The sequence below is a fragment of the Anarhichas minor genome, unplaced genomic scaffold (genome assembly GCF_050575085.1).
Source record: "Anarhichas minor isolate MPS153535 unplaced genomic scaffold, ASM5057508v1 ptg000058l, whole genome shotgun sequence".
In the NCBI taxonomy this organism is placed as follows: domain Eukaryota; kingdom Metazoa; phylum Chordata; class Actinopteri; order Perciformes; family Anarhichadidae; genus Anarhichas; species Anarhichas minor.
In genome coordinates this window covers 5,195,001-5,211,615 of record NW_027466504.1, presented here as the reverse complement: position 1 = coordinate 5,211,615, position 16,615 = coordinate 5,195,001, and the positions used below count along the sequence as shown (strand labels likewise).

At 43.2% G+C, this 16,615-nt stretch overlaps 2 protein-coding genes across 2 annotated transcripts in view; one reads left to right on the top strand and one right to left on the bottom strand.

Annotated features, from left to right (window-relative positions):
• Positions 1-16,615, top strand: part of LOC142932588 (NLR family CARD domain-containing protein 3-like) — a 216,297-nt gene that overhangs the window by 77,116 nt on the left and 122,566 nt on the right. The gene's annotated exons all lie outside the window — the stretch shown is intronic.
• Positions 816-16,615, bottom strand: part of LOC142932839 (NLR family CARD domain-containing protein 3-like) — a 16,895-nt gene continuing 1,095 nt past the window's right edge. The window contains exons 1-8 of the mRNA XM_076076927.1: positions 15,616-16,615; positions 8,577-8,655; positions 8,190-8,418; positions 6,259-8,047; positions 5,991-6,164; positions 5,667-5,840; positions 3,365-3,411; positions 816-3,225 (exon numbers count right to left, since the gene is read on the bottom strand). The exon at positions 15,616-16,615 is cut by the window's right edge and continues 1,095 nt beyond it. Of these exons, the coding sequence (XP_075933042.1) occupies positions 2,693-3,225; positions 3,365-3,411; positions 5,667-5,840; positions 5,991-6,164; positions 6,259-8,047; positions 8,190-8,418; positions 8,577-8,655; positions 15,616-15,800 (3,210 nt within the window). The 5' untranslated portion in view covers positions 15,801-16,615 and the 3' untranslated portion in view covers positions 816-2,692. The remainder of the gene's footprint in view (positions 3,226-3,364; positions 3,412-5,666; positions 5,841-5,990; positions 6,165-6,258; positions 8,048-8,189; positions 8,419-8,576; positions 8,656-15,615) is intronic.

The window sequence follows — 16,615 nt, the reverse complement described above, 5'->3', positions numbered from 1 at the left end:
TAGGATCTTACCAAATGATTAATATAGAAGCATAGGCTTATTCATTAGCATGAATAATTAAGTTATATATTCCCTTTATTCACAATTGGATGTGTCTCTCTCCTTAGGAATGTAGATACTCATAGAACAAGAGAGGTTGGGTCATAAAACCTCGTAGGTCTATCCAGGCACGTGATAACATGAGAGTCCAACTACTTAGTGACCTAGGGGTCAGTTTATTATAAGATTTTAAGGTTAAAGATTTTTTTTGTCATCGTTGTTACAGAACAATGTTCAACAAAACTACCAGACACAAGATCAGTTTCTTTCCACTGATGAACACTGAACTTCACAAAGAGTCAATGACCCTAAACAGCCTCTGAACCTATAGATTATATATCTACAGTTTAAACGAGACAGTTTAAACATGTACAAATCATGTCATCTCTCCTGCACACTGTATACAACACTCTTTACACTGTAAAGATATGTCTACACTGTGTATAGATATATGTATATACACACGTATAGACTGTGTATAGGCATTTATACACTGTATATAGATATACTGCATATAACCACCCCAACTCATGTCAGTTGATTTAAAAATAAAATAAAATAAAATTAGAACGACTTATTGTGTCTGTTTATTTCCTTGTTTACTTTAATAAAAGATAATAACTTCTTCGAATCAGTTCAAACTTCTTCAGTTGTTCAAGACTTGATAGGACGCCCCCTGCTGGGTGAACAACACCATAATCCTACACACAATGTACTAAATACTGATCATATAGTAAACTCTCAGCAGCTGCTATATACAAAAAAATCAACTACCATTTTAGAGTAAATGTTGACATTTACTGTTGGAAAGTCACAGAGCTCAGTTAAAAGTACATCAGATACAACTTTTATTTGCTACATTTTTATGCGTTTCTAACACAGGTGGTCGCTGCAGGCTGAGGCCTAATGGGCTGGAGGATAGCTGACAGGAGGCATGCTGGGAATCAGGGGTGTTTAGAAAGCTTTAAGCCCAGTCAGTTAAATAACTCCCCAGTCATGGCATTGACGATGCCTCCCTATGTGCAAACCTTCAAAGAAGCCTCCTTAATCTCCTTACTAGGAGCTCTCCTCCACTCCCCATACAATCAGAGGAAGGAATAACTCAGTTCCTGTAGCTCCTCTTTAAATGATCAATCTGCTGGGTCCATATTTGAGTTGGTTCATACCGTCAAAAGAAAACTGGGGAAGAATCCAAATGTAAATAGACACAGAAGGATGATAATCAGTGATTTCAACAAAGAAATAGCCAAAACAAAACTTAGAAAGCAGGTGAGTCCAAAAAATAAGAACTGAAAATCCAACAAGCGAAAGGTAAATCGTACATGCACACAAGATATATTAACAGGAACATAGCAAACAAACCAACAACCAGTGAGCGAGGATATGTGGGGGTCTTCTTCTCTGGTGTTTGTAGGACTGAAATGTGTTGCATTCTGCTGCTACACTCTCAACACAGACAGGAAAGGATTCACAGAAAACTCTAGTATGCTGTTGTGTGTATTAATATTGTAACGGACTGAGTTATGTTATAAGTGTGTTATTGTGTTATCGATAAGTTGGTTGTTGCATTTACTGAGGTCAGTGAAGGCCTCATGCCTGCGAAGCTGTAAATCCTGTCAATCACCCGAGCTACCTATGGGGGTGGGTAGCACACAGGAGCATACCTGGGATTGGCAGAGAGAGTGAGGGGGGATGTTGTTGTTTGTGCTGCTAGCTTGTTGAGAGTTGCTGGGAGCAGATGGTTAACCTTGTTAGTGAACGTTTTAACGGTATTGACTGTTGTTTGGCGTAGGCTACGGCCCACAGTAGCCTGTGTACTGTCCGCTAATAAAACACCACAAATAAGATAACGTCTCGTAGCTTTCCTTACCAAGGGTCGCTACAATATGAACAGTGTTGAGAGTGCTACAGTTACTCCCTGTGACCACTGGAGGAAAACTTTGGAGGGAGGATGAAGTGAAATTAAAACGTTACACGAGATTAATTTAGTTCAGTTTGAAATGCTGCAGATTATTGCATTTTTTACCTGTTTGACGTCAGACCAATGTGACACTATCTTTAGTATAGTAACGCCAATGAAAAGGTGTACAACCTCGCTGCGTAACCGTCCTGATTTCTTTGTTGTCTTCTCCTATTTCTACATTTTTACTTGGAGCATCTTTAACCTTCTGGTCCATATGTTGATTTATTTTTATTTCAAGGTCACTTATCAAAGTTTGTTCATTTGTTACACAATGATCAAAGTAAATAATGAATTTAGTTTGTTCAAATCAAAACAACTCTTTACAAGTTGTGATTGTTTTTCTACAGATGCTAAATTTGATCCAGAAAGACGTTTCGTAGGTTTTTCTTTACACGAACAAATCTTTCAAGACAACAAAGTTCAGTTTTATACACAAAGTCAAACATGTTTCACACCTTCTCTCAGACAACAGATCATTTCAGGTCATTACATGGACCTCACTCAACTCTTTCAGACATACATCTGCAACACCACAAGTCCCAGAGAGCTCTCAACCCCACAGAGTCCAGACCAGCTCTGGTACCCCTCACCTGCTGGTACGAACTAACATCAGCTGTGTGAGATCCTGTACACACTGAACTATCTGGTGAGCAGAGAGAAAGTTTCTCTAGCAGGAGGAGACTCTCCCTCCTACAGAGAACACAGAGACACTGAGGAACCAGACCTGGACCCAATCCCAGGATAAAGAGGTTCAGTGAATGTGGTGTTGAAGGTGTGGATGTGGATCAGTGTGTCAGAGGAGACTCTGTAGAAGGACAGAGAGCCAGCAGGACAGTCCACATACACTGCTACTCTACCAGAGGAGGAGGAGGAGGAGGAGGAGATGAGTGTTGCTGTCTTATTGTGACAGACACAGTAACCATCATCAGCGCAATCCAGTCTCCAGGACTGATCATTCCATCCAAACCGACAGTCTCTACTGTCTCCTCTCCTTCTGATTCCTCTGTAACTCACTGATATAGAAACTCTTCCGCTCCACTCGACCTCCCAGTAACAGCGACCAGTCAGACCAGTTCTACACAGCAGCTGAGTCCGGTAGTCAAACCTGTCTGGATGATCAGGATATGACTGATCCTCCTCCATATATGTCACCTTCCTGTTGTTGTCAGACAGTTTGAGTTTTCTGTGTACTGTGTTTATGTCGAGTGTGAGTTCACAGGAATCTGATGGAGAGAACAAGACACAATACAGCTGCAGTTATTAATCTATCATCTGTTTGATGATGACATCAGAGATGTGAATGAGTGATGTCACAGTTTGAAGATGCTTTGTTTTCATGAATCAAATTCAAAGCACACTTACACTTCCTCAGACCTGGTCTGAACCATCGGACTCCAGCAGGCTCCACCCTGAAAGGAGGAGGGGGGTCAGAGCAGCATGAAACATGGACATTACATCGCTCTCACACACAGAGCTTTGTTATTCATGTTCACATGGAGCACTTATTATTAATCAGCTCATACTCTTTTACTTCACTGGAGCTTCTTCTGATTGGCCCATGACGACAGCTCATTATGTTCACTTATTCATGATATATTATTATCAGTATTATATTGACTCAGTTTCCTCTACCAGTCAGTCAGTAAATCAAATGTTTAAACCTGCATCAATTGATTTCTTTGTCCACTTGTGGTTCAGTGAAATCAAGCTGTAAACACAACATCTGACATCTTATCAGCTTATAAAGTAGTTGTGTCTAACATGATATCAACCAGCTGCTTCCACATCCAGCAGTTACACATCAACATGATGACTCATCAGGAGTCTTTGTGTTTGTGTCACCTGATGAATGGAAGTCCAATATTCTATCTCTTTTAGCTCTGTTTTTGGTCTCCACAGGTCTCATGATGGAAATATCTGTCTCCTTGCTAGGCTAAAAAAAACTCTGTAAAGCTGCAGAGATGGAGATAATTCTCTGTGGGTTCATCACCACCACGCGACTCTTCACCATTACACAGAGTCAGCTGATCCATTGTCAATATAGAAGTATTGATTGTTGGATGTTTTGGTCCTGACTAGTGACCTCTTGTGTTTGTGTAATAATGACTGTTGTCTCTCAGAAGTAAAGGAGGAAGTAGCCTGAAATCACAACAACACCACAAACACTCTGATGGAGGAGGTCGGGTGGATGGTTGGATGTACAAAGCTGTTCACATCCCGTCTCCTAGCAACAGTCAACACTCGTTTCTATTATCTGTAATCTGGGGGTGAAAACATTACAGTTCAAGTCTGTCTGCAGCCACAGAGCACTGCCTGTGTCCCCCTATAACTTTGGTCCAGTCCTAAATGAACCTCTTTGGGCTCTGACACACCATGTCCACAATCAGCTGTTGGTTCTTCACTGAGCGTCTGTGGCCGACTGTCACCTGTAGTTTTAACAAGTCGACTCTTATCATCCAGGGAACTGGCTCTCAGTGCAAAACAAACCAAAACCAGGTAAAGCTGAACTCCTTTAAAACAGAAAAACATTCCTATTGTGATGATTTATCAAGACGGTTCAAATTGATTGTCTGTTTGTCATTTCACAATAATGTCTGGACTAAAGGGCAACACACACGAGCATCAAAACATCATCTATTGTTTGATATGAGCCCACAAACCTGCAGCGTGACGACGTTCAGTGTTTCCCCTACCATTATATTAGGGGGGTGCCCCCCCCCCCCTGAAGGTCAAGTTCATTATGTTTAATTTTATTTTCTCTATAGCGCCAGATCACAACAGAAGTCATTTAAGGTTACCTTTCCTATAGAACACGTCTATACCTTATTCATTTATTAAACAAACTAAATAGCCTTGTTATTTATCTTATTTACACGACGGCATATCATTTCTATCTCTAAATGGTCGCGCGTCTACAATTCTCCTCTACTCTATCGCACACAGCGGAGTTCCGTCCCGATGCGCGCACACACACACAGACACTTGCGCACACACAGGTGAGCACACTTCCACCAGCGGACAGAGAGCGAGCGTCGGAAAATATGTCGCTTCAACAACCTGAAAAGCAGACAACAATATCTGCGCTCCCAGGGTGGTGAAGATGGCAACACTCGCTCTCCTGCGAATAGCAGCCGGAGTAGCTCTCCTGTTCCGGGTCCAAGTACAGAAAAGAGCCCAAGTACTGCACACTTTGTGGATAATTGTCATAAAAAGAAATGTTCCGATGTTTAGTTCAATGTACAGTTCAAATAATTGTTCAGTTGTTATATTGACTGCTGTCATTAACCCACCCCCCAAAGCTGTAAACCTAGGGGAAACACTGACATTGACGCATGTCAATCCACCATGATACCCGTCGACGTGTCAGGATACACCACTGTCCTATTTTCTAATGTTGAAACAAGACAACGCTCCAGAAAAGCAACAGTTTCATCACCTTCCCTCCCTGTTTTGGCTCATCCTGGCTACTGTTCCCTGACTACTTCTGTCTGTATTGATGGTCTGATGTGGGACACAAACAGTTTGATGAGTCTCTGGTAGTTTGAGGTCAGCTTGGTGTGTCAGGGTCATATTAACCAGGCTGACAGTGTAAGAGAGAAAAAGTCTCCAGCTCTACCTCCTCTATCAGAGTGATTGTCTGTGGCTGCAGCAGGCCTTTTCATACCTGAGAGTTTCCAGTCTCCAGTGTGGATCCTTCAGTCCAGCAGACAGCAGCTTCACTCCTGAGTCTCCTGGATGATTGTAGCTCAGGTCCAGCTCTTTCAGATGGGAGGGGTTGGAGCTCAGAGCTGAGGCCAGAGAAGCACAGCCTTCCTCTGTGATCAGACAGCCTGACAGTCTACAAACACACAAAACAACACACAAGTCACATGATCAGAGGGAACTGTGAGGGCTGGAAGGTTTATGTTTATTACTGTCATCACCAATCTGTTTGTGTGTAAACTTTAATCTTAGTACTTAGTCCAAGAAAAGTAATTCACAGGGTCACCTGAGAGTTTCCAGTTCACAGTATGGACTCTCTAGTCCAGCAGAAAGCAGCTTCAATCCTGAATCCTGCAGGTCGTTGTTACTCAGGTCCAGCTCGCTCAGACTAGAGGACTGGGAGCTGAGAACTGAGGACAGAGCTTCACAGCTTCTCTCTGAGAGGGTACAGCTACTCAGTCTGAAGAGACAATGATGAAGAAAAAATAAACAATAAGTAGAAAAAATAGAATATTTAAGTTATGATCTATAAATCTAACTCTCTTTGTACTTACAGAGCTTTGTTGGAGGCTTTGACTACTGGCAGCAGCCTCAGAAGAGCCTCCTCTGAAGCAGAGTATTTCTTCAGGTCAAACACGTCCAGATCTTTTTCTGATGACAGTAAGATGAAGACCAGAGCTGACCACTGAGCAGGAGACAGTTCATCTGTGGAGAGACTTCCTGAACTCAGGGACTGTTGGATCTCCTCCACTAGAGAACCATCATTCAGTTCATTCAGACAGTGGAACAGATTGATGCTTTTCTCTGGAGACACGTTCTCACTGATCTTTTCCTTGATGTACTGGACTGTTCTCTGATTGGTCTGTGAGCTACTTCCTGTCTGTGTCAGCAGACCTTGTAGGAGACTCTGATTGGTCTCCAGTGAAAGACCCAGGAGGAAGCGGAGGAACAAGTCCAGGTGTCCATTTGGACTCTGTAAGGCCTTGTCCACAGCACTCTGGTAGAGATGTGTTAGTTCAGGTTTGTCTCTAGAGACTTCAGACAGCAGATTCACTCCAGAGTTGATGAAGGTCAGATGGACATGAAGAGCAGCCATAAACTCCTGAACACTCAGATGGACGAAGCAGAACACGTTGTCCTGGTACAGTCCTCTCTCCTCTCTAAATATCTGTGTGAACACTCCTGAGTACACTGAGGCTGCTCTGATATTGATGCCACACTCTGTCAGGTCGGATTCATAGAAGATCAGGTTGCCTTTCTGCAGCTGATCAAAAGCCAGTTCTCCCAGAGACTCAGTCATCTTCCTGCTCTCTGGACTCCAGTGCGGATCTGTCTCAGCTCCTCCATCATACTTGACCTTCTTCAGTTTGGACTGAACCACCAGGAAGTGGATGTACATCTCAGTCAGGGTCTTGGGCAGCTCTCCTCCCTCTCTGGTCTTCAACACGTCCTCCAGAACTGTAGCAGTGATCCAGCAGAAGACTGGGATGTGGCACATGATGTGGAGGCTTCGTGAGGTCTTGATGTGGGAGATGATCCTGCTGGCCCGCTCCTCATCTCTGAATCTCTTCCTGAAGTACTCCTCCTTCTGTGGGTCAGTGAACCCTCTGACCTCTGTCACCATGCCAACACACTCAGGAGGGATCTGATTGGCTGCTGCAGGTCGTGTGGTTATCCAGAGGCGAGCAGAGGGAAGCAGTTTCCCCCTGATGAGGTTTGTCAGCAGTACATCCACTGAGGTGGACTCTGTAACATCAGTCAGGATCTCATTGTTGTGAAAGTCCAGAGGAAGTCGACACTCATCCAGACCGTCAAAGATGAACAGAACCAGGAACTCTTCAAACCTGCAGATTCCTGCTTTTTTGGTTTCAGTGAAGAAGTGATGAACAAGTTCCACCAAGCTGTACTGTTTCTCTTTCAGCACATTCAGCTCTCTGAAAGTGAATGGAAATGTGAACTGTATGTCCTGGTTGGCTTTGTCTTCAGCCCAGTCCAGAGTGAACTTCTGGGTTAAGACTGTTTTCCCAATGCCAGCCACTCCCTTTGTCATCACTGTTCTGATTGGTTCCTCTCTTCCAGGTGAGGCTTTAAAGATGTCTTCTTGTCTGATGGTTGTTTCTGATCTGTCTGGTTTCCTGGATGCCGTTTCAATCTGTCTGACCTCATGTTCATCATTGACCTCTGCAGTCCCTCCCTCTGTGATGTAGAGCTCTGTGTAGATCTGATTCAGAAGGGTTGGGTTTCCTGCTTTAGCGATCCCCTCAAACACACACTGGAACTTCTTCTTCAGGTTAGATTTGAGTTCATGCTGACAAACTGGAGCAAGAAGTCCTGAATGACTTCCTGAATAAAAACAAAGAACATCAATGAATAAATTATTAGACAAATATATCAACATATCTGAATATATGTTGGTCCATCTCTTGAGACATTAGTAAACGTCCCATTTATCCAGCATGTTAAATCTTTAGAGAAATCCTCTTACTGCTCTGCAGACAGTCAGCCAGCTCCTCCTGCTTCATTCTCCTCAGGAAGTGCAGTGTGATCTTCACAAATGCCTCTCTGCTGCTCCTCCTCTGCTCTTCATCCTCACCGTCCAGCACCTCCTCATCCTGCCTCTGACTCTCTAAGCATTCTGGGTAATCTGAACTCAGTCCCTTCTGGATCTTCTTCAGCTCGTTCTTCACAAAAGTGATGATGTTCTCCTCCAGCAGCTGGAACAGAACATTCTATGAATGACACAAACTAAAACCATGGAACCAAACATCAGATCCATGTTGGACAGACTGACAATCCACTGGTCTACAAAGTGCAGCATGGAGATGATTGTGAACAGAATAGATAGTAGAAAAGTAGTTGTGCATGTACAGACCATAAATATGGAGTCCAGGTGTGTTTGATGCTGCTGGGCAGACTGACCTCTGGGAACTTCTGAGCTCTCCTGGTCCTCTCTGTGGAGGAATCATGAAGAATCAGCTCACATTGTGTCTGTCCAGACAGAGACAAACACAAGGTAAAGGTTTTTATCTTGTTTAAAATGTAATAAAAGTTACGTGTTGGAGATATTACTTGTTGAACACCAGTTTATCCGTTGGTACTTGGTACACTAATGATGGGACTGCAACACTTGCTTACCTTAGTTTAGCTATCTAGCCATGTGTGTTAACAGTCTACAATTAAGCGGCGGCTCTTCATCGTTTTGGCTACTTGAGCTCCACTACTGGGCCCATTGGCAGAGGTTTCCCAGCTGAAAAGGGAGCTACGATCCATCGAGCAGCTCATGGAGGACGTCCTCCAGCGGCAGACGGAGCTGTGTTCCCGGCTAACATGCCTCGAGCCAGTGAGGAGCCAGCAGCCTCGGACCATGGATGTAGAAGATATTCCCTCAGGTGACCCTGGTCCGAATTCCCCTTGGCCCCCATCCTGGGCCTCTACAGTTCAAGGTTGCAAAGGGCTCTCTTCCCCTCTACAACTCACTCGGCATCGGCGGTGATAACACTCCACTCTTCAACTTTTCCTCACCGTTGGCTGAGCTTCCTCCGGAGCCTGTACCCTCCTCTATTCCACCTCCTGCCCGTGGAGCGGACAGTGTGAGGCGTCCCTCTAGAAAGCGCTCCATTCCCACCAGAGCCACCTCGTCAACAGACTCACCATCACCTGCGTCGGGGACGCAAACCTCCTCCCACTCAGACATCAGCTCAGGTGGTCAATCATTCAACTCATTAATGATCGACCACAAACGCAGATCAAAGCTTGCAGTACATAAAGGAACCCTGCAACCGGTTCACCTGAGATTTTAATATGTAGCCCACCTTCTCAATTCCAATTGTAGTTCAGGGTCTTCATATCATACCCCTGTAGCATGGGAGGTGAATTGAAGAGTCTACGCAAATATAAATTTTAGGAATGTGTCCACAATAGCCCAATTTATCACCAAAATTTTGACCAACAGAAAATAAAAACACACAATAATAATACCAGTATAGTCAGTGTGATGGTACCATAACGTTGGCACGCTTGTTGGAGCTCATTTGAATCCTCAAGGAACAGTTCTGGTCACTACTCACTGTTCCTGTTATGGTGCGTTCACACCAAACGCGGCGCGAATTATTCGTGCGAGTAGATTACATACAAAGTCTATGCACAGACGCGATGAGACTGGAGACAGCAGATATTGGGATTGTCACCGCCCAACATGTCAGGCTAGCCCACTGACCAATCACGTACTTGTAGGCCAGCTAGCAGGCTCTGACACGTCAAAGAATACGCCCAACATGTCAAACTAAAGATCTGATTAGTTGAAGAATATGACAATCAACAATATCGTCCCCATTCACTTAAACTGCACATGGATGCACTTGTGAGTCTGCAGGCCTCGGGCCTCTGTTCTTACCTAGAGACACAGAGGTGAAATGTGATTGGATAAAAGCTCTACTTAAAACAAGCTGCACTGGAAGCAGAGCAACTGAGGAAGACAGTAGCTGTGCAATGAGAAAATAAGATAATGGGAAAAATATTTGTATAAATTATAATACATGTAGTATATTTAAGAAAAAATATTAAATTATAAAATAGCAATAACTTTGTGATTCTGTTTAGGCCAGCAGAGAAGGCTTTGCAGGCCCTGACGGCCCACCACTGTTATAAATGCAGAATTAAGTCCCAAAATGTGTCCTTAAAAAGTTTGACTTGTTACTGCTTCAGTGGCTATTAAGACTAAGATTAGACTAAAATATAACGCCAATTGCTAAATTGTGGATAATTATTGAATTACAAATGTATCACATAGTCTAGTTATTACATAATGTGTTTTTACAAGACTATTCACCTACTTCACTAGCCATATATTTGCAACCTTTAGTTAGTAGTAAGGCTTTACATTAAAAAGAAAATATGTCATGCTTGTATGATATTATGCAGTAGACTACTATATGCTTCTACTAAACTACACATGACGCTTCTATTTTATATATATATATTAGTGCTGGGCAAGTTAACGCGTTATTATCGCATTAACACATTAATTAATTAACGCAGACAATTATTTTATCGCGCGTGTAATGGGAAAATATGTCATAGTCTAATGTGAAGGTTTAAGGAATGTAAGTCCTAAAAGAGCAGACACCAAACTGTAGTTTCAGTAGATGACTTTAATTAGTTTAGTATCCAGGTGTCTTGTTATCTGTTATCATTGTGCACTGTTTTTGTTTACTCTTCGTAAGACAGAGACACAGAGAGGCTTTGATTAACACAGATCCTCTGTTTGAAATACTTTTAACTTCCTTGGTGACGCGTTATCTGAAGTTGTAAAGGCGTAAACCTTTGCATGCAGATGGGATGGGTGAGGGTAAAGAATGTCTGTTCTGTCTCTGCAAATGGTCATTTTTACGATGTCACAGTGACTTCAAAGGAAGCATCTGTTGTGAGTTTAAACTGATTAGTGTAAGGCAAACTGTGAACAAAAGGGATTTGTAAACAGGAGATAAAAGCATCTTCCTGACTGTCTTAAATGATATACTAAGGCTCGAAGGATGACCTGCCTTTTGTTGTGTTCTTTGTGTATTCTTGTTAGCTAAGCAGATAACAGGAAGCTGTCTGAGCATAAAAGTCCATGCATTCTGACTGTTAGGTAGAGCATTCTCCCAGATGACGGCGATGTGTCTGTGAGACTGTTCTCTTTGCTTGCAAGCAAATAAATTGACTTTACAAACCTTGATCGTTCATCAAAACTCTGTTTTACTTTATATTGATAGAAAACCTCAACTTTCTTCTCCCGACTAGTCATAAGAAATATTCCACAACACGCGTTAACGCAGTTTTTAAGAAATGCAATACACACCGTTGATGCCAGCAAATCACCCAAACAAACAGTGGAGGGAGGCTTCGGCAGACTACGTTGAATGCAGCGTGTGGGAGAAGTATATAAACAAAAGCAAGACTGTTCTGTATGTAATGGTAATTTTTTACGTAGAATATATTTATACTTACGTAGTATATATTTCTACTCAGTATTGTATGCATGCATAAGTAACTTCACCGTGTCTCTGTTGTGCAGAAGAAGAGTTCTCTCTTGCCTGTTCACATAGATAACTAACTGTGTTGTATGAGAATGTTCCATGCCAAGGCCCTTGGGCCGCTTGTTTTGGTTGGTTTTTGAATGTTGTTCCTATCAGTCTGAGACCAAAAGTCTGAGACTGAAATGTCTGTAACATTGGCCATCGGCCCCCACCTTTGCTCATTCTGTATAAAGAAAGCTTGTTCACTTTTTTCTTGGTTCTTCCTCACTGAAACTGTACGCATTCTGTTGTGATGATTGAACCTTCTCTGTCCAGAGAATAAATACTTAAAAGACAACCTGGTTTTTGGTATTATTTATTTCAGCATTAAAAGACTCATGCAAAGCGGGTATGGGAATTTTTTCCACTACATGTATCGCCTGTATCCTGTGCGCATGGCCGAACTGAGTGCGACAGTACGGCGGATCTGCCGACGTGAGGGCGGATTCGCCACGGAGTCGACTGCTATCTGGGAAGCTAACAAATGCTACAGCGAAGTGGATACAAACTGCAGCTGATTAGTATTGTGGAAGATGTCGGTCTGAGGAACATTCTCAAGGTGCATTCGCGTCGCGTTTGGTGTGAACGCACCTTTAGAATCGCAACGAATGACGGCACGTATGAGCCTCAAGGCGCACCATCACAAGAAGAATACGCGAGTTGTAATAGATATATATAGCTCTGTAATCTCTACACACATCTGCATTAGCAACCCGCTGAAATGAAGGTACAGGCACCTTAACCCTCATTACTCAGGGCCCTTGGGAGTAACTTGGGACTGTTGGGACTGTTAGTACACTGGCTGTGGTCATTACAGTGAACAGTATGTACAGTGTGATGAGAGGGCATGTGAGCCCTTGTTGCTGTACTTTATCTCCTTGGAGCAGAGGCTGCATTTAGCATACCCTGCCTTATTAATGTATTTAAAATACTGTGACAGCAGGAAGCTGTACTCACGTCTGTTTAGACCTCCACCTTTATCCAGGCCCAGCTCCACCTTTATCCAGGCCCAGCTCCTTCACATCTCAGCCCTGCATCAAGCTGCGCTACACAAACAGCCTCCTCTTCCTGAAGCTCTTTGACCTCATCATCTCATCAGTATCTGGGCCTCATTTTTCGTGGTCATCAAAGTTATTATCACCACGAAATCGCCTCATTGTACTTTGAGTTAAAAACAACAACCTGCAACCACATCCGTCGGTGTTCTGGTTTAACGTTAATGAGTGACCGCGTGGACTGAAGCGGAACACGGGGGGGGCTGCATGTTTCATCACGTTATGTTTTTCCTCCTAAATCGCGATAATGATGAACGTTAACAGTCGACAAAGTTCCGCATGCAGTGGACGTTAACTTAACCCAGCAAGTCTGAACTGTAGCGGAACATGACGTAACTTAAACTGTAACGGAGGGAAATGAAGACAGTGTGGACATCTTAATGCTGATTGGCCAAGACTCGACACATCAAAGATGTTTTATTGCGAAGATCGAGACATCACCTTTTCTCCTTGTATCACTCCAATCGGAGAAACGCTGGCTGGCCAGTTGACACCCCCCCCCCCCAGTTGAAACTCTACGGATCTAAACGATTCACGTGGATGACATATTTTGATTCAAAACGGCGAATTTTGCCAAAAAGCGACAAGTTTGCAGGTATGCCTCTTCAGGATTTATTTTTATAACCTGTCATACATGTCAAAATTTAATTTGAGCTGACTTTCCCTTGAATTTTCTCAAAATCTGTACAGTAAAATCTCATGAAATTACACATAGTAGGGGTCCTCGTGAACAACAATCCAGTGAAAGTGTAATGTAACCTCTTAATGAATCCCTGTAATCAAAGTCCAAATATGAGGAAATTATGAATATGAATGCCATTTGAGCTAACTTTGCCTTTACTTTCCTCAAACTGTACAGTAAAATTACATTACATTTGACATGGACATGTATGGGGTCATCATGAACAGAACTCCAATGGTGTATCATTGTATGTTTATCTCTCATACTCACTCACACACTCGGTGCTAAACATAGGGGTTTTCCCGCCGCTGGCTCTCTTCTCCCAGCTAGCGAAGCTTGTTAGCAGCTAAGTCCAGATGCAGCAATGACCTCAGCGGCACTTAAAAGTTCTAACTCGATCAACTAAGAACAATAACACACATGTTCTGAACTTATAACTAGTCTACATCTCTCTCTATCTTCACCTGCTTTCCCTCCGTCTTCTCTCTTTCTCCGCTTCACGCTCTCCGGTCGTTAGTCCCGCCCCTCTAAGAACCCGGCAGGCTACCAGAAAGTCTCATCTGATTCTCCTGATTGGCTGCCAACACATTGACACCTGACCAACCAATATGGTAAGGACACGAGAGGTTCACTATATTTCTCTGCCTATGAACACAAATGCAAATGTACTGAAATGTCAAAGAACACATGTAAACAAATTAGCAGGGCGCTACAAATAGTTGGAGACTCAACAATCAGATTTGTTAAGCTCCCAGGTGCAATGACATACTGTGATTTTATTGATCTCTCCTTGACATCCATCCCTCTGTCCTCACTGTGATACTGCACGCTGCCACCAATGACGTCATGTCAAGGCAATCCTCAAAGTTCATTATGAACTTCAGTCATGTCACGGTCTTGGTTTAGTTTGTTTCCTGTTTTATTTTGAAGTTCCCTGCCTCTTGTGTCCCGTGTTCACTTCACTTCCTGCCTGTGTGATTGTCTGCCCCGCCCTGATTGAATCCTCCTGTCTAATCACCTGCACCTCCTCAGTGTATTTAAACCCTGTGTTCCTGTCTCAGTGTTGGTTCGTCTGCTCTGATCTGCTTCCCGGTATGTTCCCTACTATCATGGATGTATCCCTCGTGCTCCTGTTTTGTGTTTTCCCATTCTGGTATTCTTTGGATTATTTGTTCCTCCCTTTTGGACTCACCTTTGTAAGTTTCGTTTTGGACTATTCTTTATTAAAATAACTGTTGAATATCCTTCTGCTCCTGAGTCTACCTGCATCTGGGTCCATCCCCTGTTGCCCTCTTTGCCCCCCACGTGACAGTTGTGACGAGTCGCTTGCCTCCACTATTGAAAGCCTGGGGAAAAGGTGGACCCTGTCTGGTCCAACTACCACAATGACCAAAAGCTGTGAGCGTTTCAGTCGTCTTTTTAGCTTCTGTACATGTGGCCGCAAAATGCATATACTCAAGAACAAGACCATATGTGTTACTTAGCGTGTGTGCTTCAATGTATAACAGGACCATATGTGGGATGTCTGCTTTGCTTCCATTAGAGGAAGTAACTGAATGGGGGTGCAGACAGTTAACCACAGACTGTTTAGGTTAGGAACAGAAACGGATGTCTTAGTGAGGACCCCCCCCCCCCCCCCCCCCCCTCCTTGTGCAGTGGTCGTTTATAAGCTGTACAAACCCTGCACAAATCCCTCAGACTGCACACAGGCGCTCAGTGGGATGATTGAACCTTCTCTGCACAGAGAATAAATACTCCAAAGACAAACTTTCTTTACTCAGATTTCCTTATTTCAGTATTATAGCACTCACTCGGTACTATTGTATAGCTTTTCCACCACACCTTACTAACGGGCTTTTGCTGTCCAGGCCCCTCAGCTGTGGAACTCTCTTACTGGTAATCTAATGCCGGCAAATTCAGTATCCTCTTTAAATCTCTTCTGAAAACTCACTTTTACCGTTTGGCTTATTTTTACATCTGATGGATTTTATATTGTTTGTTTATTTCAATCTTTCTTATTTGCTTTCATGTTTTATTGTGAAGCACTTTGTTTTAGAAAGGTGCTATTTAAATAAAGTTATCATCACTTTGTTTTCATCATCAGTTTAAAATCCTCACCTTTGATCAACAGAGTGGCATCCATCTTTGAAGGCTATAGGTTGTTCCATAGACCAGTCACTCTTCATGGACACACAGCTGGGTTCAGGTCCAGGTCCAGGACAGTCTTGTCCCTGATATTTCCTGGTCACATATGTGGTTTTAGAGGGAGGGACTCCCTCCTCTCTGTCCTCACACTGATTCATAGCAGAGTCCACACCTTCACACAATCACAACATTATTTCTCTTCATCATGACAAACACACACAGCTCATTCACCTCAATACTAAATACACTCATGGGACAGTTTCCATGTTGTCACTTTGAGCTGCAGAGTCCTCTCTAAGAAATGACGTTCACAATGCTCTTTAGTCTGTTGGCTTGGAAGGAACCAAAGGGACTTTTGACTTCAGTCTCACAACAAGAAGTTCCAGAAATACCCTCCCACCCGTGTGCATGTGAAGACGTTGCACTTCCTCGTCTATCAGTTGCTGCGTGAACGAGTCGGATGGTATTTCCTGTGTGGAGCAGTGGTGTCGTTGGCTTAAACCTCCAATGTTTGGAGTTTATCTCTGAATACAATAATAAATGTGAGCCCGTAAAGATGGAAGAACAAACGTAAGCTGTGAATGCGCTTCAGTGTTTGTAACATAACAGACTGTCAAAGTAACAGCAGCTCTCTAAACTATCTGTGTTTCTCCTGGAGGTCTGATAGTAATCAGACCTCCAGTAAGTAGTAGAACACGTTGGCAGAGGTGAGGAGTCCAGAGAAAAGGACCGGCAGTGAATCCAGAGGCTGAGAGACAAAAGTGGGCTCAACTTGCTGTTAGTTGAACCCTTCAATGAAACACTGAGCTTTCATCTGCAGATGTTTAGTGATGTGTTGTCACATGTAACCTGATGTTTAGTGATGTTATCGTGACATGTAACCTGAATCTCACCGTTTACTGCTTTACAGGTCATTTATACTGATGCCTACCGACATGACTTTAAAACTATTGTGAGCTCATTTCTGCTCTCC